Source organism: Manis javanica, chromosome 11 (genome assembly GCF_040802235.1).
Source record: "Manis javanica isolate MJ-LG chromosome 11, MJ_LKY, whole genome shotgun sequence".
Lineage (NCBI taxonomy): Eukaryota > Metazoa > Chordata > Mammalia > Pholidota > Manidae > Manis > Manis javanica.
The window spans coordinates 23,252,465-23,278,577 of NC_133166.1; the positions used below are offsets into that span (position 1 = coordinate 23,252,465).

Here is a 26,113-nt window from a genome sequence, read left to right on the forward strand (position 1 = left end):
ACTTTCTCTGGGCCTTGAGGGGCTGGCAGGTTTTAAACATGAGAAACTGGAGGGAGAATAATTATAGGAACCCATTTCTCCTTCTCAAGCTCTGGTGCTTTGCATAAGTCAGTTTCACATATATCTTCCTCTCTCTTCATCTCAGCAGTTATTGTCCAAGGGATTTATTCTTTTTCTGTTTTGTATTTTTAAGAGAAAAACTTTAGAGCAAGGGATAATACAACATTTATTCAGAACAAACTTGTTTTACTTTCATCAATGGACTCTAGGAAGTTTGCATACTTCTAAAAACTTAGAAAATTTATTATCCTAATAGAATAATTTTTATGCTACATTTTATAGATGGAGAAACAGTGCCTCCAAAAGGTTAAGCAGCTCTTTCAGCTCGATATTAACAAGTTATAGTGACAAATCACAGGAGCCCTATGTAATAATTGAGTATGGCTTAAGCCACTTTAGAAGATAAATATAATTTAGCATTTCTCTGTTGTGTCTGTCTATTCACCCAAGTTCTCAGTAATCTGTAATAGAGTCTTTTTATGCTTATCTTCCAGAGATAGCTATCCTACTCCTGGCTCCTGCTTGTGCTTACCTCTTGTTCTTACCAGCAGTTCTCAGTTCTTTAGTCACCAGTTCTACCTCTCTACCCTAACCTTAGATCTCTAAATTCTTAATTTTTCCCAATATTTACCCAGCACCTACTATGTGCCAGACTAGAGATAGATGCAAATACCAGCTTCTGCTTGGATCTTTCAGTATTGTGGTTATACAGCCAATCATAACAAAAACAACTTGGTAGTGATTGTGTGCTTATATGTAGAGTACAGTGTGCCATACTCTATGTGAAGTACTTTATTAACTAATTTCATTCTCACAACTCTATGAGGTAGGTACTATTTTTTGCTTATTTCATGGACAATGAAACAGAGAGGTTAAGTAATTGATCTCAATTGTGAGACACAGAAGCACAGTGACCATGAAAGCACAAAAGAGGACCTCCTAATCTAACCTGAGGAGTCAGGGTAGAAAATGCTTCCTAGCGGAATTAGAAAAGGCTAAGTAGAATCTTGAAACTTGAGCAGGAATTAGTCAGGTGTAGAATGGGACAAGGATATTGCAGGAAGAAGGAACATCATGTACAAAGCCACAGTGAGTTTTGCATATTTATGGAACTGAAAGTGTTTAGTATGGTGGGAGTGTAGGGTGTATGAGAGTGAGTGGGATGAGATAAGGTTAGAAAACTCAGTAGAGACCATCTTATATTCTTTGCTACATTGTATGCATTATATGGGACATTGGTTCCCTGTCTTGGGGATTTCAAACTCCAAAAGGGGTCCTTGAAGGGTATCTCATGAATCCATATAATTTCCTTAATCATTTTTCAGTTGGTGGGTACTAAAAGTACTACTACTAGTATATGGAGCTTTTTTGAATTCCTTATTGAAAAAAGTTAAGGATCACTGTTGTAAGAGTTTGTAAGCCCTGCAAAGGGTTTTTTAAAAATTAAAATGTTAAAATGGGTATAGAGAGCAAGTACCTCAACACAATAAAGGCTATATATGACGGACCCACAACCAACATCATACTTAACAGTGAGAATATGAAAGCTTTTCCTTAAGACAAGGGTGCCCACTCACCCCACTTTCATTCAACATAGTACTAGAGGTCCTAGCCATGGCAATCAGATAACACAAAGAAATAAAAGGCATCCAGATTGGTAAGGAAGAAGTTAAACTGTCATTGTTTGTAGATAACATGATATTACACATAAAAAACCCTAAAGAATCCACTCTAAAACTACAGTAAAGTTGCAGAATACAAAATTAATACACAGAAATCTGTTGGATTCCTATATACTAATGATTAATGAGCAGAAAGAGAAATCAGGAAAACAATTCCACTCACAATTGCATCACAAGGAATAAAATACCTAGGAATAAACCTAAACCTAATCAAGGATGTAAAAGACCTATACCCTGAAAAGTACAAGACACTCATAAGAGAAATTAAAGAGGACACCAATAAATGGGAATACATCCAATGCTCATGGATAGGAAGAATTAATATTGTCAAAATGGCCATCCTGCCTAAAGCAATCTACAGATTCAATGTAATCTCTGTCAAAATACCAATGGCATTCTTCAACAAACTAGAACAAATAGTTCTAAAATTCATATGGAACCATGAAAGACCCCCAAATAGCCAAAGCAATCCTGAGAAGGAAGAATAAAGCTGGGGTGAGGGGTGTGTTATACTCCCTGACTTCAAGCTATACCTCAAAGCCACAGTAATCAAAACAATTTGGTCCTGGCACAAGAATAGATCCATAGATCAGTGGAACAGAAAAGAAAGCCCAGATATAAACCCAAGCATATATGGTCAATTAATATATGATAAAGGAGCAATGATATGCAATGGGGAAATGACAGCCTCTTCAATAGCTGGTTTTGGCAAAACTGTATAGCTACATGTAAGAGAATGACACTGTATTATTGTCTAACTCCATATACAAAAGTAACCCCAAAATGGACAAAGACCTGAATGTACATCATGAAACCATAAAACTCTTAGAAGAAAACATAGGCAAAAATCTCTTGAGTAACATGAGCAACTTTTTTCTGAACACATCTGCTTGGGCAAAGGAAACAAAACAAAAATGAACACATGGGACTACATCAAACTAAAAAGCTTCTGCACAGCAAAGGACACCATCAGTAGAACAAAAAGGCATTCTCCCTACACTATGGGAGAATGTTTTTGTAAATGATATATCTGAGAAGGGGTTAACATCCAAAATATATAAAGAACTAACATCCCTCAACACTCAGAAAGCAAATAATCCTATTAAAAAATGGGCAGAGGATATGAACAGACAATTCTCTATTAAAAAACTGTAGATTTACATGCAATTAATAAAAATAACTCAGAGAGATCACTGGGAAACTCAGTTTCCTCTACAGTAACATGGTGAAAAATATTGCAACCAGAATATTGACATTGACACAATTCACTGATCTTGTTCAGATTTCCCCAATTTTGCTTGTAGGCATGTGTGTGTGTATTAAACTCTTTTACAGTACCATAAGTATCCTTCATGTGCCCCTTTTAACCACACTCTTCCCTCCTTCCCCTTCCCTGCCTCTAACCCCTCTGTCCTCCATCTCTAAAGTTTTGTCCTTTCAAAAATGTTATGTAAATGGAATCATAGAGTTTGTAACCTTTTGGAATTAACATTTTTTTTCTCCGTGTAATTCCCTGGAAATTCAGGTAGTTGTATGTATCATTACTTTGCTCATTTTTAATGCTGAGTAGTAGTCTATTGTATATACGTACCAGAGTTTAACTGTTCACCTGTTGAAGAGCATATGAACCGATCCCAGTTTTTGGCTGTTACACATAAAGCTTCTATGAACATCTGTGTACAAGTTTTGTATAAACCATAAAGGATTTTATTCAGAAGAGTGGTCTAGTTAGATTTGAATTTTAGAAAAATTATACTGACGGCTTTGGTAGAGGATGAGTTTGAGAGTAGAGACAGGAGCTCAGTGAGGAAACTGTTGCAGTAACCAGGCAAGATACACTGTAATCTGAACTCAGTTCTTGGTGAGCAAGAATATTCTTTGCCATAGAGGCCTTTCCTTGGAAGTCACATCGGACTGTGCAGGTGACAGAGCAGGGTGGGTGAGCCTGGGCTGTAAGCAGGCTCAGGCAGATGTCATTTTGGACAGTCAGTCCCCTTTCAGGGATGATGCTCTGTTACAGTAAGCTGAGAACTGCATCAGCTAAGGAAGGCTGTGAACCTAGTTCTTAATACGATCATCCTGACTGCAAGAATTTTCAGTTGATATTCTTGATTATCTTCTCTCAAGAAAAAAGAAGGGGGCCAGTTATCTTTCTTGTATTGTTTAAGTGGAGGCTTTTATGGGACAGAAAGCCTGTCTTCTATTTCTGATCTCTTTTGGAGCCCAGGAATGTGTTCTCTGGTAAGCCAGCCAGCAATGGGCCTGGGAGGCTTGAGGATGACCTCTTATTGCTATGGAAACTAGAATCCACATTGTTTTCACCCCATACAGTGGTGTGCCTGGCTCCTCAGTGTTTATATCTTCAAGGCATTTATCACTGTGCACTTGAGGCTGCTGTGATCAGAACTGATTGTTGGGAGCCAGTCCCACTTCTGAACCCAGAAGGATATAATCGTAAGGGTCCATTAGAGGGTTGGGTACTGCACAAAGTCCTTATTGGGGCAAGTCCTTAGGTGCCCACCCAAACACTTTCAGAAATCTGTTTTGAGTTTGTTTGTAATTATGTTTTTGGCCATCTCAAACTCTGAAAGTGCTGGCCAGGACACAGGAATATTTGGGTCAGGTGCCAGATCAGAGAATTTGGGTAGCTTTTGAAAAAGAGTGTGTTGATTTAATTTCTCTGAGGCTGTCACACTACTTGGCACAGACACTTTTAGAATCTAAAGACCTGTGGTGTGTGTGTGTGTGTGGGACCCCAAAGCTGAGAAAGCAAATATTTAAAATCTATAAGTAGCTTTTAGTTGTCCCTAGACCAGGTATTGTATTGCTTAGCACTTGGCCAAAAAAAAAGGGGAACACCAGAAAAATCAGGCTCCGTTTGCTGCACTTGGAAAGATAAGACAGGTAAAGCTAAGAATAGAGAACTGACAAATGAGTGACCAACATTTTTATAGGGCTTTCCTGTTTCTCAAAGGACATTACTGATTTTCAATTAAAATTAATCCTTAGAAGTAGTCAGGGAATAGGAGAGCTGGAATCCAAAGACCCACGTCTACAACTTCGGCAATTCAGTATAGATTTTAAAAATTGGAGGGTAGGTCGGGGTGGAGGGAACACTGGAGGCCAGAGAAGTGTGTCTTCTGTATGTATTCTCAGTGCCTTTGGCTAATCCAGCCATCTAATTCAATGTTTAGCACATAGCTGTTTGGGAGTAATTTATAAATGTTGAAATGGCAGCGTGTGAACACTGAACTGGGAGACAGGCACTTTTAATTCAGTCAGAAAGGTTATAGAAATAAAAGGGCAGGCAAATAGGCAATTAAGCAAATGGACAAGAGTCCAAAGCCCTGCAGGAGACCTAGAAGTAGGTACAGGGAGTCAGAACAGCTAGAAGACCCCTGTAGAAGAAATCCAGGTTGTTGAGGTCATGGCTTGCTTGGTGGGGACTAAATTTAGGGGTTAGCCACCTTCTTATGGAAGGAGGCTTCTTGTGAGATTAAAGTTTGAAGAAAAGAATACTGAGAGGAGGAAGGAGGTAGAAATGGGACATGAAAGGGGTGATTGAGAGGAGAGAAGGCTGAAGATTTCTTCATCTCTTCTAGCAGATGATTAGGCTTCATACACTTAAACAGAAGCATATTCTTTTGCTCCTTTTGCTCCTCCCAGCAGAGGGTATCAGGGACTCAGTATTCCTTCTCTAAGTCCTAATGAGGAAGGGGTCTCTGGCTAATGCTGGACACTGAAGAAGTTAAGGCAAAAGTAGGGAGTTGTATTTACTGTGTGTGGGAAATAACACAAGCCCAGCTGGGATGTCTGTGTTTGCCTTTAATAGACAAAAACCTGACGGAAACAACCCCTATTTGTGGGCCTTGGAGAGAAGAGTTAGTAGTTCTAGGGAGCATCTTGCACAGCTCATCTGGATCTCCCAACCATAGCCTTGCCTCAGGACGTGGTAAAGGAGGTCGGTGAGGCTTCTGATCTGGTTCTGCCACTACTTTGCCAGTCAACCTAGAGCAAAACAATCCCATTTCATGGCCTCAGTCTTCTCTGGCATAAAGTGATCAGTGGCTCTTTATGACTTCCAAAGCCCTTCTAACTCTGCCATTTAGAACCTGAGTAGGGATCCCACCATCCATTACTCCCATTCTGTGCCAGGAGCTTTGGCAAGATTGGTAAAAAGTACCCTTTGACTTTGGATCCTTAATAAACCAAACTGTGTGTGAGGCTGTGCTCCTTGCTCTTGTGCTTGCTGTGCCTGGGTTGTCCTCCCTTCTACTCCTCCTGTCTTCTACCTGTTGTCCAGACTGGTATCTCTCGCTGTTCTGGTCTCTTGCCCCTCACCATATTATACTTTGTGTCTTTGTGATTCATGTACTGTGCTCATTCTATCACTTTTTTGGGTAAGGAATATGTTTGTTGAAATCTGAATTTGCTCCTTCATGCACGAAGTTCTCCTGGGTATTCATTTGTTCATTCAACAAATGTGCATGGAAGCCCAGCTGTTGTGCTAGGGACTTGGCTAGGTACTATGTGTTGGCCAGAAACTAGGATTCAGCCATGAATAAGACAGCCGTGGTCCTGCCACTATGGAGTTTAATGAAAAGGACAGACATTAAGCAAATTATCACACAAGTAATTACAATTGTGAGAAGTGTTATAAATGAAAAATATGGCATGCTTTGGAGATGTATAATGTGAGCCTAAGCCAACATTTAAAAGTCAGGTCAAGAGAAGAAACCTGCTTTGCACCTTAGGGAAGAAGAAAGATTTATTCAGCAAATCTATGTTGAATACCTACTATGTGCCCGGCACTATAGGAGTCCCTGAGGCCACTGCAGTGAGCAAAACAAGTTTCTACTCTTGTGAACTTACTTCTATTGGAGGGAGATAGACAATAAACAAATCAATGAATAAATATTCATTGTAGTAGTAGGTCACTATGAAAAAATGAAAAATACATGAGCTCTGCCCTCCGATATCCTCAAATAACTGGAGTTCTAAGTTTACAGAGGTAAAGACCATAAGAAGTACAAAGTCAGAAATCCTGGTGGAACTTAGAGGTATAGCTCATTATTTTGCATACTGAAGCTTTATATAGTTAATGTTTAATGGATTATATATTTATCTATTTATTTATTTATTTTCCACTAAGGACTTTCTTTAATTATAGTTCATTATAAATTTAAAAAATTGTTACTGGAATAGTCCAATCACAGGTTAGAGGAAAAATATGTCATATTATAATCAACATATATTTTTAAAAGCATGCTAATGAATTGAAAAATATCTACTGATCATACACACATTGTAAGTTACGCTTTTTTTTAGACTTTTATTTTTTTCAGAGCAGTTTAGGTTTACCACAAAATTGAGAGGGATGTAAAGAGATCTCCTACATATCACCTGCCTCAACACATGCATAGCCTACCCCATTATTAACATTACCCACCAGAATGGTATATTTTTTTTGCTGAGGTTGAACCTACATTGGTATATCATAATCACCCAGGTCCAGCTTACCTTTAGGTTCCCTCTTGATGTTGTATGGGTTATTTTTTAATATGCCCTCGTTGGGGGGAGGATTGAGGAGTCTTTCGTGTTAGCACTACTTGGATAGGTGAAACCAGTGCCAGCTTTGTCCAGAAGAAAAGCTCTTCTAAATTCCTGACCCCTCCTGAGAGGAGCTGGACCTCTCCTTGGGTATGAGGACATGATGTTCTAAAGGGGCAGCAGCATCCCTAAGTAGGCTGCATTTTACTCAGCCCAGGGATCTGACTCCTCTTTGTTCTGCGACTGGGTTTGCTGTGTGCTGTATTCCAGGGACGACCTTTCTTGCCAGTTCCAGGTCTCATATCAGTTTCGCTTCTCAGCCCTTTACCTTTTTGTCTAGCAGGTTCTCCCTGCCATTTCCTTGGCCTCACCACCCATACCTGTTCTCATACTAGGTTCCATGTCATTTTATCTCAGGAACCTCATGGCCCTTGGTTGAATCTGAAAGTCTTCCCAGGGCTAGTGCTCTCAGTCTTACAGTCTTTTGAATCCTTTCTAAGGGTGAAGGTGGATACTGATCCCATCCAGTCTTGGCTATGGAGTGGGGAGTGAAGCAGGGAAAATTATTCTCACAGAAGAGGCCTCTGCTGGTAAAACTTAGCAATTTCTAGATTTGCCTCAGGTTCCAACCAGGTACTGAGAACAGACTGACCAGTGGCCTTCTCTACCCCTTATCTCTACCTTCTTCCTTCACTGCTATTTCTCTCACTTCTTTCTGTTTGGGCTTGTGTCTCACATCAGACAGTCCACTGTCAGGCTCAAATGCAGTGCTCTGCTTTGCATGACTACAGATATGTGTTCTCTGGGGGATGAATTACTGTTTAATGATGTGAAATTAAAGTGGCTAGGAGAGAAGAGGCATAGAATGGTGGTTGTTTGTGGTGGGGATTGGTGGGTTGTACTCAAGAATTCACTTGACTTTTGGAGAAATGCGGTTTGTCGTGAATCCATTCATTCATACATTCATTCATTCAGTCAGCACTTAACTGATTTCATACTTGACAGGGTGGATGTTAGTGATAGTGCCATACTAGGCCCTGGGGGATAGAGTGAGTCAAACTTAGGCTTTGCCCTTTTCAGGATGTGGCATGCAAACAACTCAGAGCATGAGAATTAATATAACAGAGTTATATACAAAGTGCTTTGGAGCATAGAACAATAAATGACTAGCTCTGCCTGGAGAAAGGAGAGGAAATTTGTACATGAGGAAAAGGGCTTTGTGGTTTTGTCTGCCAGTGGTTAACAAAATGTGGTCTGTAGACCATTGGGTGTCACCAAGATATTTTTTGGGGAAGCTGCTTTAATAATAATGTTAAGATATTATTTGTTTTTTTTTTTTTTTTTACTATGTGTACATTTGCACTGATGGTGCAAAAGCAATTAGTAGGTAAAATTAGTAGAAGACTACAAATGTATTGATTGTGAGCTTTATGTAGGCCCTATGCTAGGGGTTTTAGCAAATGTGGTCTTACTTAATTCTCACAGAAACCCTATACAACAAGATAATTATCTTCATTTTACAAATGAGATGCTGGAGGCCCAGGAAGTTAACTTGTCCAATATCATATTTGTATCTGTATCACTGTAACTGATGAAGCTGGTATTTTTTTACATGTGTTCTGACTCTAAGTCTAGATCTCTTTCATTGTAATAATAATGTGTTATTAATTGGGTGGATCTTCTAAGGTATTTCCAGATGGCTCTGGGAAGCCTTGACAGACTGGAATGTATAAGAGAAGGTAGAAGAGGTCTCAAGAAAGAAAGACAGCCTAGGACATGTTTGGAGTTATTTGTGAATTTTGGCTGACATGTTTTTTATGGACAGGATTCTATGGCCATATGGGGCATTAAGATTTTATACACCTTTATCCTCAATCCCTTCCATCCATCTCTTTGCCAGATGATGCCAGCAGAAAGGTTACCTGTCTGTCTGAACAGATTACAAACCAGGGCCTGGGGTTTGAAGCCCAGACTTCTTGGACCTATCCTAGGCTTTGGAGAAAGGGGCTGACCTCAGGCCTGTGGAAGCTGAAAGCCCTCAATCCCTAGAGCTTGGTAAACTATTTCCATTATGATAAAAGCCTATTAAAAGTTGTGCTTTACTTAGAATATACCTGTGTGTGTGTATAGGGTAATGAAAAGATTGGATTTCTTCACTTTGGGTCAGAAATATGCCAGTCCAGTGTGGTTCAGGTATGCTACCTATGGCCTTCTAGGACAGAGGTCAGCAAATTATGGCAGAGGGGCCAAGTCAAGCCCATTACCTGCTTTTGTAAATAAAATTTTATTGGAACACAGCTAAACTCATTCACTTATGTTTTGTCCATGGCTGCTTTTGTGCTCAGTGACAGAGTTAAGTAGTTATAACAGAGATGACTGTATTGTCTGGCCTTTTATAGAAAAAGGTTTCTGATCCCTAGAGTAATGTTGATTCTTTCTGTCATGGCATTTAACAACACAGTGTTTTAATTGCCTGCTTTGCCTACTTTTATAATTGACTCCTTGAGAGCAAAGATGAAATCTGATTCATGTCTTTATGCCCTCTGCTGAATACAGAGCCTGAAATACGTAGAGCCCTCAATAAATGTTTAAATGGGCACTTTGTATGCTGATCAGAAAGCTCTGATAGGCAATTATATGTGTCTTTGAGTAAAACAAAAGTAGGAAGAGGGAAGGAAAGCATTATGTTGGCTATGCTATCTCAGTGCTATATGCGTCATCTATGAACTACTCATTACTTACTGCAATTTTTTTTTTGGATGGGTAATTCATGGATAGCAGTCCATGAACAACACAATCATGCCAAGAACTCTTGTTGGCGAGGAAGTTGAGAAACAATGCCTTAATCTTTGGATACATTCTACTCTTTCCCTCAGTACCCACCATTCCTCTACCCTGCCCTCTACTTCCCATTCCAACTTGGCAGGACAAATTAGGAATAACATCAGGTTACATGGAGATATTTATTTTGTATGCATACTATTCATTTTGCTTTTTTTCTTTAATAAAACCATTTCTTCAGTGTGCTTTTTACCAGTATTACTACCATCGGTGGCTTCCAGAAGATGAAACCAACCTAAAGTTTTCTGGTGACCTTGGCATAAAGGCATTCAGGTGAAAGGCTGGCCTGGGCATCAGCAGACCTGGGCTCTTGCTATGGCTTTTCAACTGCTGCTGACCTTGTTTATATCAGTTAATATCTGTGAGCTTCAATATGCAATGTATTTATTTTTATTTTTATTTTTGGTGGAGCCAAGATGGGGGCGTGAGAGCAATGTATTTTTATTGAGTCACATCTGGGACACTTAGAAAATTTACACCTCTCCCTCATTTTGAAAAGGATTTGAGCAACTAGCGAGTGACATAGAGGTGACTTGTCCTATCCCTGCCTCTGGCCAGCAGACAAATGAATGATTAAATGGATTAGAGTGTTTCAGGTCTTTCATCAACACCTTCTGGAAGGCTTCACAGCCTTTTTAATCCTGTTCTTGCTTTCTCTTCTGTGACAGCTTCTTCTATTATCTGAGAAGTCAGGGTCTGTCTTCTATCTTTTTTGGGGGGTAATCTGAAGAGTATTTTGCCTATAAAGTGGTTATCAAGATCAGGGGCAGAAGGAAAGAGGAATTTTAGAATCTAGAGATTGAAAGAAATACTAGAAACTTTAGTTAAAATGTCTTTTTCAAAAAGTGAACTTGAAGCCTGGAGAAGAGAAGTTATCTCCTTAGAGTCACATGGTAGAGCAAAGACTAGATTCTAGGCTCCTGCTGTGTACATGAGTCAGGCTAGGTATTTTTCAGGTTTTAAAAGAGTAGGGTGGCCTAGCCCCTTATGCTGGTTTTATTGCTGCATGACTGTAGAGAAGGCTACACTTCAGATCTCCCATATCACATGAGCTTGGGACCTTAGATGTCTAATAGCTAATTTGCTGAATGTAACTGTTTGTGGGAGGCACAAGATGTGAAGGTTTCTCCAGTTAGCCTGTGGCTGACATTAAATGTACCAGTAAAAAGAAAAGCAAAAAGGAAAATACTTATTATTCTGACATTGGAAAAATGGGCTGTTTTCCTGTTTCTAGAAAGATTGTATTCAATCTATTGACTGATTAAAATGAAATTCATATGAATATGTATTTTTTTGGTTACCAGTGAGTCTAAACTTTTTCCTGTGTTCATTGTCTATTTATATTTTTTCTCATTTGTATTTTTTTCTTGTGAGTTACTTATTAATGCTCTTTTTCTAGATCCTAGTGTATTCCTTGTCCTATGCTTGATTTCCCTCCTAGGGAACTATTAGGATAATAAAACATTGTCCCTAAATGGGGGAATCTCAGCATATCCTTGGGAAGACAGTTAAAGGCTTGATGAAACACTGTTCTCACTGTGTAAGTAGCCAGTTAAGTGGCTACAGGAAGATCAGGTGCTAGAAGCTAAGGACACTGAGACAGGTGGGTAATAGAGGCTGGGTGGCAGCCCCCATTAATGTTGTCTCTTGTTTTTCCTCTACAGAGTTTTGCCGGATTGACAAGCCCCTGTGCCACAGTGAGGATGAGAAGCTCAGCTTTGACGCAGTCCGCAGCATCCACAAGCTGATGGATGATGATGCCAATGGTGACGTGGATGTGGAAGAAAGTGATGAGGTGAACCCCCTCTCCCTGCTTGGGCTCTCCTCTCTTCCTATGTGGACAGTCCCTGAAAGCTGTCTAGACAGATTCTTCCCCATGGAGAGATGTTCTTGATATTGCCTTGTTCTCTTGGAACTAATCCCAATCAGAGAACGTGATTCTCAGCAGAGCAGCCCTCTAGGAGCCAGCCTGCCAGAGTGCAGGCCTTATGTTTGTGTCTGTGCCTGGACTGGCTTCCATCTACCTACCAGCTAGAAGCACAACACTGAGCTGTGCTGTTTGAGAGGGTGAGGGAGCCCTGAGGTTGGTCTCTACGGTTTTCCTGAAGCCTTACTGTAATCCTGCTGTAGCTGGAGGGCTTCAGTCTATTCTTACTCTGTGCTCGCATATGGGAGAGAAGGCAAGACAGTCAGATCTTGGAGCTTGTACTGTCTTTCGGAGACAAAGCATGTTCCTGGAAAGATCATTTTGAATTCCAGGCTGCAGTTGCTGGGAGCTAGTTGAGTGGTCCAGAGAGTAAGAGCAAATGGAATCTCTAGATGGAAAAAGCTCTGTTATTGTTTCACCTTTTGGCATTACTACAGCTTCAGTTCCATAGAGCCCAGACTACAAAGTCATCCTGTGTGAAATATTTAAAGGTTCTAGTTGATTTCAAGCTTAGCCTGAGCCAGCAGTTCGGTGAAGCTGCCAAGTTATGCCAAATCTTTAATAGAGATATGGTGTATATCAGCGGGTAGGAGGTAAGCCTAGTCTCTTCTCCCTGCTTGTTGGCCCACTTTTAAGTTTTGAGCTCAGTTTGGATTTCATATTGTCAGAAGCTTTTGAAACAGTGAAAGCCTGTACAGAAAGGAGTGACATGATTGAAGAAGAGTTTGGAAACTATGAAATGGAGAGCATTCAGTACAATTCAGTATTTATAGGTGTTTATTATGTATGTGCCAGGCATTGTTGTAGACATGAGGATGTGGCAATAAATAGGAGAAGATGCATCTGTCCTCATATAATTTATAGTCTAGTGAAGAAACTTTAGTTGAGAAAAGATTCAGGTAATATAATTTCTATCTTAAAATACATTAGCAGTGGAAGAGTTAGACTTAAATAACAGTGATGATAACAGTGAAAACTGTAGCACTAGCTATCGTTTATTGAATTCTTACTCTATGCCAGGCATAATGTTAAGCTCTTTGCATACTTTTACAGCTTTCTAAACAGCCTTATTGGTATTATTATCAAGGACTGGAGCCTTGGGAAGGTTAAGCATTTTGTTTATTTATTGGTATTATTATTGGTATTGGTATTATTATCAAGGTATTATTGGTATTATTTTGGTATTATTATCAAGGACTGGAACCTTGGGAAGGTTAAGCATTTTGTTTAATGACACATTGGATATGAGCACAGATCTGATTTCAAAGTCCCTGCTGTTAACCACTGCTGTATTGTTTCTCTTATTCTGAGGCAGAACCAGGACCAATGTGGGGGAAGTAAAATATAGGTGTATTTTTTTAGAATGAAGAATTATTAACAGCATTATCTCATCATAGAAGAGGTCCTTGGTAGGTAGGTAGTTAACTCCCTGATACAGAAGATGGCAAGCAGAATACAGCACTCCACTGACTGGCCAGTAGAGCAGATCCTTGTATTAGTTTGAACTAGATAATGTCTAAGGACTCTAGAAAAGGAGAAAAATAGACTTCCTGAAGAAAAAGCAGAAACTTGGATAGGGGTGGGACAACCTGAGTAGTAGGGGACCAGTGTGAGCCCAGATAAGGAGGTAGTAAGAGGCATGCTGGATCAGTTCAGTTAGACAGAGTGACTATAGTGAAAACTGCAGGACAAAAACCTGGAAAGGAAAGTAGGGCCCAAGCAACCATGTGAAGAAATGTGTACTTGTGGAGCCTGGCAATTAGCGAGGATGATAACCAGGATGAAAGTATCTGAACTTTTGGTCACATCTAGAAGTGTCACTGGCCCTCAAAGAACCCAAAATCTTTTTTTCTTTAAATTTATTTTATTTTATATTACATTTTTCATTAAGGTATTATTGATATACACTCTTATGAAGGTTTCAGATGAAAAACAATGTGGTTACTACATTCACCCATATTATCGAGTCCCCCCCATACCGCATTGCAATCACTGTCCATCAGTGTAATAAGATACCACAGAGTCACTATTTGCCTTCCCTGTGCTACACTGTCTTCCCCATGACCCCCCCACATCACGTGTGCCAATCATAATACCCCTCAATCCCCTTCTCCCTCCCTCCCCACTCACCTTCCCCCACCCCTCCCCTTTGGTAACCACTAGTTCCTTCTTGAAGTCTGTGAGTCTGCTGCTATTTTGTTCCTTCAGTTTTGCTTCGTTGTTATATACTCCACAAATGCGGAAAATCATTTGGTACCTGTCCTTCTCCACCTGGTGGAGAGGATATTTCACTGAGCATAATATCCTCCAGCTCCATTCATGTTGTTGTAAATGGTAGGATTTGCTTCTTTCTTATGGCTGAATAGTATTCCATTGTGTATATGTACCACATCTTCTTTATCCATTCATCTACTGATGGACACTTCGGTTGCTTCCATATCTTGGCTATTGTAAATAGTGCTGGAATAAACATAGGGGTGCAAATGTCTTTTTGAATCTGAGAAGTTGTTTTCTTTGGGTATATTCCTAGGAATGGAATTCTTGGGTCAAATGGTATTTCTATTTTTAGGTTTTTGAGGAACCTCCATATTGCTTTCCACAATGGTTGAACTAGCTTACATTTCCCACCAGCAGTGTGGGAGAGTACCCCTTTCTCTATATCCTCGCCAGCATTTGTTGTTTTTAGTCTTAAAGAACCCAAATTTTATGCATCTGTGCTGGGAATAGAGCCATGTTCTTTGTGGTGAATGAGGCCTCGAGGTTTTCTGGTCTCTCTCTGAGGGCCAGACCAGAGGACTTGGGGGATGGGTGGCATGACAGTTAAGAAGGTGTTACAATCCAAGATCCACAGATTCCTGGATATCTTTGTCACATGCTCCTCCTCCCTTTTTCACTTCCTGCTGAATTGCTTCATCAAGAGGGGAGGAAGAAAATGTTCTTTTAAAAGAAGAATGTTACCACAACAAAAGCTCATCAGCACAAACTGTTCTAAAATAACACAAAAGCTGTCACCCTGCTTTTCTCTGCACCCGCCGGCAGTAAGCTGCTCTTTTTCAGCATAGCTTCTGCCTTCCTTGGCTTCAAGCACTGTCTATGTACTCTCGGGCCTCTTTGCTAGTCTGGCTTTTCCTGATCAGTCTCAAGCTACTTTCTTTGAAAGAGAAAGTAATGGTAGCAAAGTATGTGTGCCTAAGTCAATCTAAACACATATAGATAACCATGGAGTTGTGGATCTAACTAGAAAGTTAGGTGGAAATCTCAGAGCTTAGAGTATTGGATAATGGACATTAGGTACCAGAGGTGAAACTCTGATTGTGCTGGCCATCAAGGATCTGAGATTTTTATGACCCATTTAAAGCATTGCTGATGACTCAAGTAGAAGTTGGAAGGGATATTCTATTAAGGATTCATTTATTTGGCCTCCTATCAGTAAATTTTTCAGATAACTTAACTATAACCTCAGTTGTAGATCTTTTTAAGTTTTGGCCATTTTTCAAGTAAGTCTTTCCTCTGATTATTGTAAACAGAGTGTTAACTTTCTTTGGATAATACAAAGTGTGTCTTCAAGGCCTCTTGCACTATTACTTCAGTATCTAGATTCCTGTAGGTGTTGTTGTCATTTCTTCTTATAGTTCTCCTGTCTCTCTGATTCATTCTCACTTGTAATTGTTGTATCTGTTTTGCAGTGAGCTGTGAAATTAGACTTATGGTAAACTGAGACTCAGCAGGCATTTTGTAGAAAATACATAATCATTTGTGTCTGGGTCACTCGGTTTGGCTGCTCAAGTGCCATCAAGCATTGCTTGCTTCTGCCCTAGAGAGCAGAGGCTATGGACTGTGGGCCTTTCCGATGAACAAGATGGCACTATTGGTGATGGTGCCCTTCTTGCAAAGCTGGTGGGGAGTTCTATCAGCCTGGCTGGCAGTGTGGGAATTCATGACCTGTGTTCTGTTGATACATTGTCCCGTTAGCAAAGGACTTAGTGCAGTGGGATGGTAACTGTCAGGCTTCCTGACAGTCTGAGGTGGGCAGACAAAAGTGGGCCTAGAACCAGTGTCCCCTTGACTGGACCAGACTCTGAGAGCAGTGTTATTTTCTTCTGTGGAGCCTACCTGGAAAATCAAGAGCGTTTATTCAGCAATTAAACAAATTCTTATTGAATACTAGTTATGTGCCAGGCACTATTGTAAGGCTGTGGATTCCATAGTGAACAAGACAGATAAGATCCCTGCTTTTATAGAGGTTGCATTCTCATGGTCTGTATGTCACAGAGGATTAAGTGATAAGTAAACTCTGAAATTAGGCAGAACTGTGATCAGATTATAGTAATGTAGTGACTTCTCCTTTGGTTTTCTGAGGGTAAAATGGTGATTAATGATTCCTATCCTTAGGGTTATTGTCAGGCTTAAGTGAGAAAAGTGCTGTTAAAAGTTCCTGGCATAAATAAAGAACTCTCAAAGCTCAACAATAGAAACAACTCAGTAAAAAAATGGGAAAAGATTTGAACAGACACTTCATCAAAGAAGATATATAGATGGCAAATAAACATATGAAGAGATGCTCAATTTGACTAGCCATTAGGGAAATACAAATTAAAACCACAGTGAAATACCACTACACATCTATTAGAATGGTTAAAATTAAAAAATGGACAATGGTAAGTGGCAGATGAAGAGGAAGAGCCACTAGAACTAAAGTTAAACTTAATTTACTATGTGGCCCAACATTTCTAGATAGCACTTCTGAATATTTACCCCTCTAGATAAATGAAAATTTATATTCACACTAAAACCTGTACACAAATGTTCATAGCAGCTTTATTCATAATCTACAAAAATTGGACACAAATCAGATGTCCTTCAGTGTGTGAATGGATAAACAAAATATAGAAAACTACTAGCAATAAAGAAAAATGAACTCTCTGTGCACACACACAGCATAGGTGGATCTCAAAGGTGGTATGCCCAGTGAAAGAAACCAGTCTCCAAGTTACATATTATATGATTCCATCCATCTACATGACATTCTGGAAAACAAAACTACAGGGGTAGAGCTAGATCAGTGGTTACCAGGGGTTAGGAGCATAGGGAGGGTTTGATTACAAAGGGCCAGCATGAGAGAATGTTTTTGGGTAATAGAACTACCCTATGTCTGGATTGTGGGTGGTTACAAGAATCTAAATATGAATTAAAATTCATAGTCCCACCTCCATTATTAAAAAAGTTAATTTAATCATATGTTAAGGAAAAATGTTCTTACCATAGTACCTGACACACAATTCAAGTTCAGTGAATGCTTTTCTTTCTCCTTTTTGTTTACTCTGTATTTCCAGGAAAGTTACATGCATCTAAATAATTATAGGCAGTTGTATTTTAATGTTTGCCTGACTGATGTATTTCTTCACCAAACTGTGAGACTCTTCAGGTCAGAGACCAACTTTATCTGGTTCATTTGTCTTTGTTTCCCCAATGCCCAGCAGACCCCCCAGGACAGAATAGGTGCTTAATTCACTGTGTGGAATGATTGACAAATATTACTGTAGCAGCATGGTGTCAAGCCGAGATTGGAATCTTGAATGAGAGTGTGATCACACATTTTGTGGTGTGGGTATGGGTAGGGAGCAGTATAAAGCCTCGGAAAGCTGCAAAATCTACTTACGCTTCTGTTAATATCTGTGGTGTCTAGTGTAGAAGTATTGCACAGGGTTAAAAGCTTGTGCTCTGGAATCACACAGATCTAAGTTTAAACCTGGCTCTGCTTTACCAGCTGTGGAAACTTGGAGAAGTTAATCCCTTTCAGCCTCAGTTTCTTCATTAGAAGTAGAGCAATAATAGTAGGCATCTCATGAAGTTGTTGTGAAGATTAAATGAGATAATGCATATAATGCATAGAAGAAGCTCAATAAAAGTTAGTTTTTGTTATTGTTATCAGAAAGAGCATACACTTTGATGTAGACAGGCCTGTGTTCAAAACTTGACTTTGCCACTTACTAGCTATGTGACAAATAGGGAAATAACTGCCTTTCTGAGCCTCAATTATTTAGCTATTTGAGGAGGGTAACTCTTTGCAGGGTTGTTGTAAGAATTTAATATATGCAAATAGCCGTCACATGATAGGGTGCTAAATTCACAGTTTTTCTTCCGTCCATGTGATGGTACAGATAGTGAGGGCTGGTTTATGTAATACGAATTCGAGATAAGCTCTCCCTTCATCCGAAGGCACCAGGGCATTCAGCTGTGGAAGCCGCACCCAGCAGCTTGGCTGGCATGACTAGGGCCAGGAGTCTGCAGGAGGTGCTTCCGTCTTTGCCTGTGTAGCTGATCCAAGAAAAGGGGCATGATCGAGCAGAGCCATGAATTTCTAGGGGCTGTAACTTCTCTGGCAGTTCACCCAGCCTCCTGCCTATGCCTGCATACTGTAGAAATGGTCTAGGTGAGAACTTCTAATTTTCCCCTACCTTTACGGCAGGCTAGAGGATTTTGAACAACAAAGACATATTATAGTACTGTCATCAGATCTGCTGGACTCCAGCAGGGTAGAAGTTGACTTGTTTTCTGCTTTTTCTTATTATCCCTGAAAAGTCATGCTAGGTAGGTCCTGGGAGGCTCTGAGAAGTGGGGAAGGATGGAATCTGGCACCAGGTGGAATCAGGGCTGGCAGAACTGAACTTGAAACTGTAAGGGAGTGTCTTACCTTTACTTGCTAAGTTAATCTAAACTCTTCCCTGCCCTTCAGTGCTCCCACAACCTGACTTTAGCTTGCTGGACTGGTTCACATTACACTGTATTCCCTCATACTGTGCTACGGCCGCCTCAAATGTGCTCTCTATATCCCATCACTATGCCTTTACTCCAGATAAATCCTTATTCTGGCATTTCTCTGCCTTCCATTTTTGCCTGTAAAAACTCCACTTGTCCACCAAGGCCTAGATCAGGATTTATCAACCTTAGCATTATTGACATTTTGGGTTAGATGATTTTTTAAATTAAGGTATCATTGATATACCATCTTATGATGGTTTCACACACACAAAACAGTGGTTCAGCATTCACCCATATTATCAAGTCCTTACCCCTTCTATTGTGATCCCTGTCTGTCAGCATAGTAAGATGTTATAGAGTCATTTACTTGTTAGCTCTGTGCTGTACTGCCTTTCCCACGACCTACCTATATTGTGATTGTGAATTCTAGTGCCCCTTAATCCCTTTCTCCCTCCACACTCATCCAACCCCTCCCCTTTGGTAACCACGAGTCCCTTCTTGATGTCTGTGAATTTGCTGCTATTTTGTTCCTACAGTTTTGTTTTGTTTTTATACTCCACAAATTAGCAAACACATTTGGTACTTCTCTTTCTCTGCCTGGCTTACTTCACTGAAGATAATACCCTCTAGGTCCATCCATGTTGTTGCAAATGGTGGGATTTGTTTTCTTTTTATGGCTGAATAATATTCCATTGTGTATATGTACCACATCTTCTTTATCCATTCATCTACTGATGAACACTTAGGTTGCTTCCATATCTTGGCTATTGTAAGTAGTGCTGCGATAAACATAGGGATGCATATGTTTTGAATCAGGGATTTTGTTTTCTTTGGGTAAATTCCTAGAAGTGGAATTCCTGGATCAAATGGTATTTCTTTCTTTCTTTCTTTCTTTCTTTTATTTTTTGAATCCTTCCCCCACCTTTTTAAATTAAGGTTTTATTGATATACACTCTTCTGAAGGTTTCACATGAAAAAACATTGTGGTTACTACATTCTCAAATGGTATTTCTATTTTTAATTTTTTAAGGAACCTCCATACTGCTTTCCACAACAGTTGCACCAGTTTACACTTCCACCCACAGTGTAGGAGGGTTTCCCTTTCTCCACATCCTTGCCAGAATTTGTTGTCCCTGTCTAATGGATAGTGACAATTCTGACAGGTGTGAGGTGATATCTCATTGTGGTTTTGATTTGCTTTTCCCTGATGATTAGCGATGTGGAGCGTCTTTTCATTGACCTGTTGGCCATCTGTACTACTTCTTTGAAGAAGTGTCTTTTCAGGTCCTCCACCCATTTTTTAATCGGGTAACTTGTTTTTTGGGTGTTGAGGCACGTGAGTTGTTGATGTATTTTGGATGTTAGCCCCTTATTGGAGGGGAGAAATGTTGGGTGAATGACCCTTTGCTGTGGGAACTCCTCTTGTGCGTTTTAGGATGTTTGGCAGCATCCCTGGCCCCTATATACTGGGGGTTAAGAGCAAACCTCCACCCCCACCCCACCACCCCACAAGTTGTGACAACCAAAAGTCCCTATTGCTGATTGTTAGTTACCCTGGAGGACAGAATTGCTCTTGGTTGAGAACTACTAGCCTAGATTAAATATTTCCTTCAAGAAATCTTGTTTTGTTTCCCTAAAATGGGAAGTAATCCTTTTCCCATGCTCCGGAGTACTTGACATGACTCTCTCCTTTGGCTTACTGCTGTGCTCTGCACTGTAATTAGCTGGGCCCCTCCTTGTCTGTGCTGACGGACTGTGAGTGCCTGTGGGTGGCAGGAGCCAGGTCTTGTTATTCGTCATGGTTTCATAGAGTTGGCTGGTCAGTGGTGGGGGACAGGGTGCTTTGGACTTGCGAGTTCCTGGACAGGATATCAGCTGAGTCAGTGGTGGGCTATTTCTATGTTGTTAGGGTCTTGGATCCTGACATATTAGTGTATGATATGTATGTCTGATCTCCTCTGTGACTCCTTCCTTATCCCTCTCCTCTGTACTAGGAATCATATACAGAATCTGGATGGAGGTAAAAATCATTGTCGTTAAAATGGTAAGAAAGACTTAGAGAAGAATGGCTTTAAGAGGGGCATAGATGAAGAGAAGAAAAAAAAAGACACCGAGAATGCTGAAAATCTGTATGACTAAGTAAAAGTATGCACTGAGCAAAACACTTTGGAGGAAGAAAGGTGAGGGTACTTTCATCAAATATTAGTTGTATGACCTTGCAAAATTTCTTAAAACTCTGTGAGTACTTTTTTCCTCACTGTCAAATGGGAACAATAATCCCTACCTTGAAGGATTATGACAGAGATGAGGTGAAATCCCATGCAGAAAGTACCAAGCCTGTGGTTTAGTTCACAATAGCCTTGCTTTCTACTCCTCCCACTGCTACAGTGTGCTAGGCCTGTGCTGGTGCTCTTAAATACACTCTTTCTGTGCAAGAAACCTGTGGGTAGATACTAATTTTTCCATATTACAAATAAGGAAACTAAGACTGAGTTAGCTCATAGTTAACCATTTTTGGAGTTATTGCAATACACTCTGCATCAGGCTGATGAAAATATTCTAAACCTGTGATAGTTGCACACCTCTGTGAATATGCTAAAAACTCTTGAGTTGTACACGGAATTGGTATGTGAATTCTATCTCACTAAAGATGTTAAAAAAACAAAAGTGTCACTACTTTGGTTAGACACCTCCCACTTGCCTTTCTGTAGCCCAACCTGTTAGAAATTCCTAGGGCTCTATAAACTTGTAGACACAGAAAAGAGACTGGTGATTACTACAAGGGAGGGCTTGGGGTGGGTAGATGAAGTAGATGAAGGATATAGAGAGGCACAAAATCTCAATTATAATATAAATTAGCCATAGGGATGAAAGTACAGCATAGAGAATATAGTCAATAATACTAATATCTTTCTATGTTGACAGTAACTATGCTTATTGGGGTGGGCATTTAGTAATGTAGGTAATTGTGTTTTTGAAACCAATATAATAATGTATATCAACTATACTTCAATAAATGAAAGAAAAAAGAAAATACTTTGAAAACCATGTTGATTTCTATCTCCCTTTCCCCCTCTCCTAACTTTGATAGATATGCAGGAGTGCTTCCAGCCTGAAGTACCATGGTTTCTGGAAGCAGATTGCTGGTTAGCTGACTAGATGGCTGGTTAGACAGCTAGGTTGCCTCTGTTTCTGAGCAAGAATAGATGGCTTTTGAGGACAGCAGGCTGAAGAGCCCTGGAATGTTCTCTTTGGGAGAATTCCTTCATTCTTTTTCCCTCCCTCCCTCCCCCCCCTGTTTTCTTTTTTGTAGCTGTCACTTCTGGGGAAGCTAAGATGGCAAGAACACTATGGGTGAACCCAGGTGGTAATTCCCTCTCACCCGCATGCCATGGACCTGAATCACATCCTTGGCCCTTACCACATGGAGCTCCATTAGGGGAGATGTGAAAGGCAGCTGGCTAAGTAGCCCTTGTTTTTTTTCCTGGATTCACCTTATGCTCAGGTCCTCTGTCAGATCTCCACTGCTGCTTCCACAATGGACCCTGGGGAGCAGACCTCTCCCCTTTAGTCCCTGGGCCGCATACTGAACATAGATTTTCCTTGCTTCCTCTTTGACAGGACAACTTTGACAGCCTGGAGGTTTTGTTGCCTTTGTGTTTGTGTGTTTGTGTGCTTAGGTTTACTACATGAAAAGTAGGGCAGGAAAGAAAGAATGGCAAACAATTATTCAAATAATCTCTGTGTATAATTTCTGTTGTAGTAATTCTTCTTTGACCTATAGGACTGTTATAGTTTAGAGGCACGTCTCTGGTTTTTTTGCCTTCTAGCTCCCTGCCTATGTCCTGGTGCAGTCCCTACTTTATCTCTTGCCTGGTGAAACATTCTGACCCCATGCTCTTAATCCAGGCGAAGCACAGGTTGAAGTCTGCTTAAGCCCTTTGGATAGAACAGAGATGAGTGATATCATGAATGACATCATTATTCAGGTGACACTTGCTCATTAGCTAAGGAAATGACCTGACCCTATTTTTCCTTGTAAATAGTTGATTATAGGGTGGGCTGTAGCATTCATGTACCAGGAGTGGCTCATAGTCAGCTTACAGTAACCCCCACTGGTTCCAAGTTCTGTGGCCTTGATCATGCATTCAGTCCTAACTTTTGTGGGTTTCTTAGAATAAAGTATTTGGACACTGGCTTCTTAAATGTCTAAGCATGAGCTTTGAAGTCTGACCTGCATTCAAATCTATCTGTAAGGCCAACTAATTTGGATACTTACTTTCCTCATCTGTAAAGTAGAGATGAAAATAAGATATTCTTTACCCTCAAGCCCTCAGCCTAGTGAGAGAGGCAGATATGTAAATTGGCAATGACAATAGCACATTTTCAGAGCTGAAATGGTAGTACACACTGGGGACTGAGAGCTTCAAGATGAGAAAGTGAGGTAACCTAACGTGTTGGTGTAGCAGAAGACACATTGTCAGTCAGCACTGAGGGAAGGGTACCAGTTGCTAGACAAGTTGAGCTACACACCAGAGGAGTAGGCAGGCATAGTCTGTAATCCGTCCCAGTGCCTTAGCCAGATACAGGATGAAGCAGCAGCTCTCCCAGATGGTACCACTGATGTTTCCAGGAAATCCCAGACGGTGGTTAGTGTAACAGACAGATTCTTTCTCACTAAGAAGACTGTTGTTTTCCCTCCTCACCTCTTTATTGGTGAGTGTGCTTTGTCTATTCTGCATGGCAATCCTGTTGATGACTGGGATTAGTTATACTTGTAAGGCTTCTTTGAGTGTGTGTATATGTGTATATGTGCCTTTGTGTTTGTTTTCTTGTATGTGTGTATACATCATTTTGTGCTTTTCTGTATTTGTATGTGTCTTTTTGTGTTTAAATGCATCTGTGTGTGTGACAAGAAGTGGAGGAGGGAGGAATACTGAGCCAAGGAAGTAGGATCTGAGAGAAAGCCCATTTGACTTTTGTCCAAGTTGAAGATCAAAGAGAAGGTTAGGAACAAAAGGTTAGGCTACAGGACAGTAGGCAGGACTTAGAGGTGAAAGCAGAGCCAGAAGTGTAATGAGGAACTCAAAGATACCCTTAGTCTAGGCAGTATCTGGGCCTTACAAAGTGGTAGGCAAGGGTCACCTAACAGCCAGAAACAGTCAAGTCAGCAGACAGAAGAGCCCTGCCTTGGGTATTAAGCTTCTGAATATTTCATCTAAGGAGGAGGCAGTGGCTGGCTCCCAGGGCCCTGTTTGCCTTCAGATCTAATTGGTGTTTGTGTTCATTTGACTGTACGTGTATTTATGCAATCTCTCTGTCCATGTCTGTATCTGCACGTGAATCAGTCAGTGTGCTTCATGACATAGAAACAATTGGTTTCCAATACAATATCTGACTCATTTGAGGATCAATGATCCTTCCCTTATTCTTGTGTCCTCTCCCACGTCATTCGCTTTTCCTCTTCTTTCTCCAAACATATTTAGTGTCTGCTCTGTGCTGGATGATGGATATGTAAAGACTAAAAAGGAAGACAAATTTTCTACCTACAAAGAGCTCACATATTAGTGAGGCAGCAAGACATATGTGTTCAGTCCTAATAGGCATTGTGGTAAGAGATGGCACTTCATGCTCTGGAGGTGGAGAAGAGGGAATTTAACCCATCCTATGATGACAGGAAAGACTACCCAGAAGAGGCGATGCCTGGGATGAACTTTGGGAATTAAGTAGGAGAGAACCTGGGGACAGAGGTGAGGAGGTAGCAAGTGGAGGAATGAGTGTGATGTTCTTAGGGATCTGTGAGTTAGTGGTTCTTCTAACTTGAGCTTAGACTGTAATAGCGGGTTAGGCAGGGATGGAGAGATTGGAGATGAGGTGGGAAAGGCAGGCATTGCCAGATCCTTGCCATGTTGAAGATCTTGGATTTTGTCCTAAAGATAATGAGCTGAAAAGATTGTAAACACAGATAGCTCTAATTCTGATTGAAGGTATGTCAGGAGCAGGCTTTGCAGAGCTAGTGAAACTAGAACTTGGTTGTTTAAAGATAAGCAGGATTTACTCATGAGAAAGAAGAGGGAGGATTCCAGGAAAGAGGAACTTTGTAAGTAAAGGTAAATGGCAAAAAGTATGGCAAATTTGGGAGACATCAAATAGGCAGGTGTCTAAAGAATAGTTTCTTCATCTATAAGATAGGGACACCAGTAATATATACCTTTGATGGCTGGTATGAGGCTCAAATAGATAATGAGTTTGAAGAATCCTTTATGCTGTGTGAAAATTTCAGCAGTAGTTGTTATCCAGCTTCTTCTCTTTCCCCTCAGTGTCCAGCAGTATCAGGCCCTCCCAGCCAGGTCAGGCAGGCATGTATCTCAGCAATGTGGTGCTGACTGGGTGAGAACCATACCCCTTTTCATCAAGCCATCCCATGTCTTGAGGAGGAGGAGCTGAGATTGGAAGGGTTGGGAGTCATTACTGGTTCACTCAGGATATACCATTCTCCACAATATAAGCCTTCTTGCCAAGGGACCCAGCTTTAGAATAGTCAGCCATTTATGAAGCACCTTCTGCAATGAGTACTGTGAAGGACTGCCTTAAATGGTCTCATTTTCTCTGCATTATAACTGTGAGGTAGTCTGCGGTTTACAGGCTTAAGATGACATAGCAAGTAAGTGGCAGAGATGGGATTCAAGTCTGTTATCTATGAGGTTTTTTCCTATATGTCACCTTACAAGCCTGCTGTCTCTGGGAGGTGAGCAGGCTGCCTGATTAGCTCAGACTGGAAAACTCTGTGAGGGGTAAAACAGTGTGGGGTTGGGAGCATTGGAGAGACTGTCTGGGCTCTGTCTTTGTGACTCAGCCATAGCCCTTTCCTCCACATAGAACAGTGGTTCTTGCCTTCAAGGGCTGACTCTCCTCTCTATAATGTCTACCTAGGTAGTTTGATTAATTTCTGTCATCAGATCCCAGTACAGGGCATGTCACATAGTCACTGCTCAGTAAATGCTGGTTGGGCATGTGAATGAATAAGTGGCTTCAGGGTATCAGGCTTCCAGAACCCCTGATGTCTTCACTGCTCTCATCTGCCTTCTCTTTTGGTACTATGATACTCTAATAGGAGATTTTGTTTTTAAGGGCCTTTTTTGGGTATTGTTTACTAACATAGAAGCCTAATTCTCCCTCTTAGAGTTGTTAGATTCTATTTTCACACAACATTATGGTTTACAAAGCATTCTTTACCTCTATTACCTTCTTTGAGCCCCATGCCAACCATTGAAGATGTATAGTACTGGTA

General features: G+C 40.6%; 1 protein-coding gene across 7 annotated transcripts in view; it reads left to right on the forward strand.

The window, feature by feature from the left end:
* STIM1 (stromal interaction molecule 1) overlaps positions 1 to 26,113 on the forward strand; it is a 203,824-nt gene that overhangs the window by 88,736 nt on the left and 88,975 nt on the right. For all 7 annotated transcript variants that reach the window (XM_073216064.1, XM_073216063.1, XM_037026185.2 and 4 more), the window contains exon 2: positions 11,798 to 11,928. In XM_073216064.1, the coding sequence (XP_073072165.1) occupies positions 11,881 to 11,928 (48 nt within the window). In that variant the 5' untranslated portion in view covers positions 11,798 to 11,880. The remainder of the gene's footprint in view (positions 1 to 11,797; positions 11,929 to 26,113) is intronic.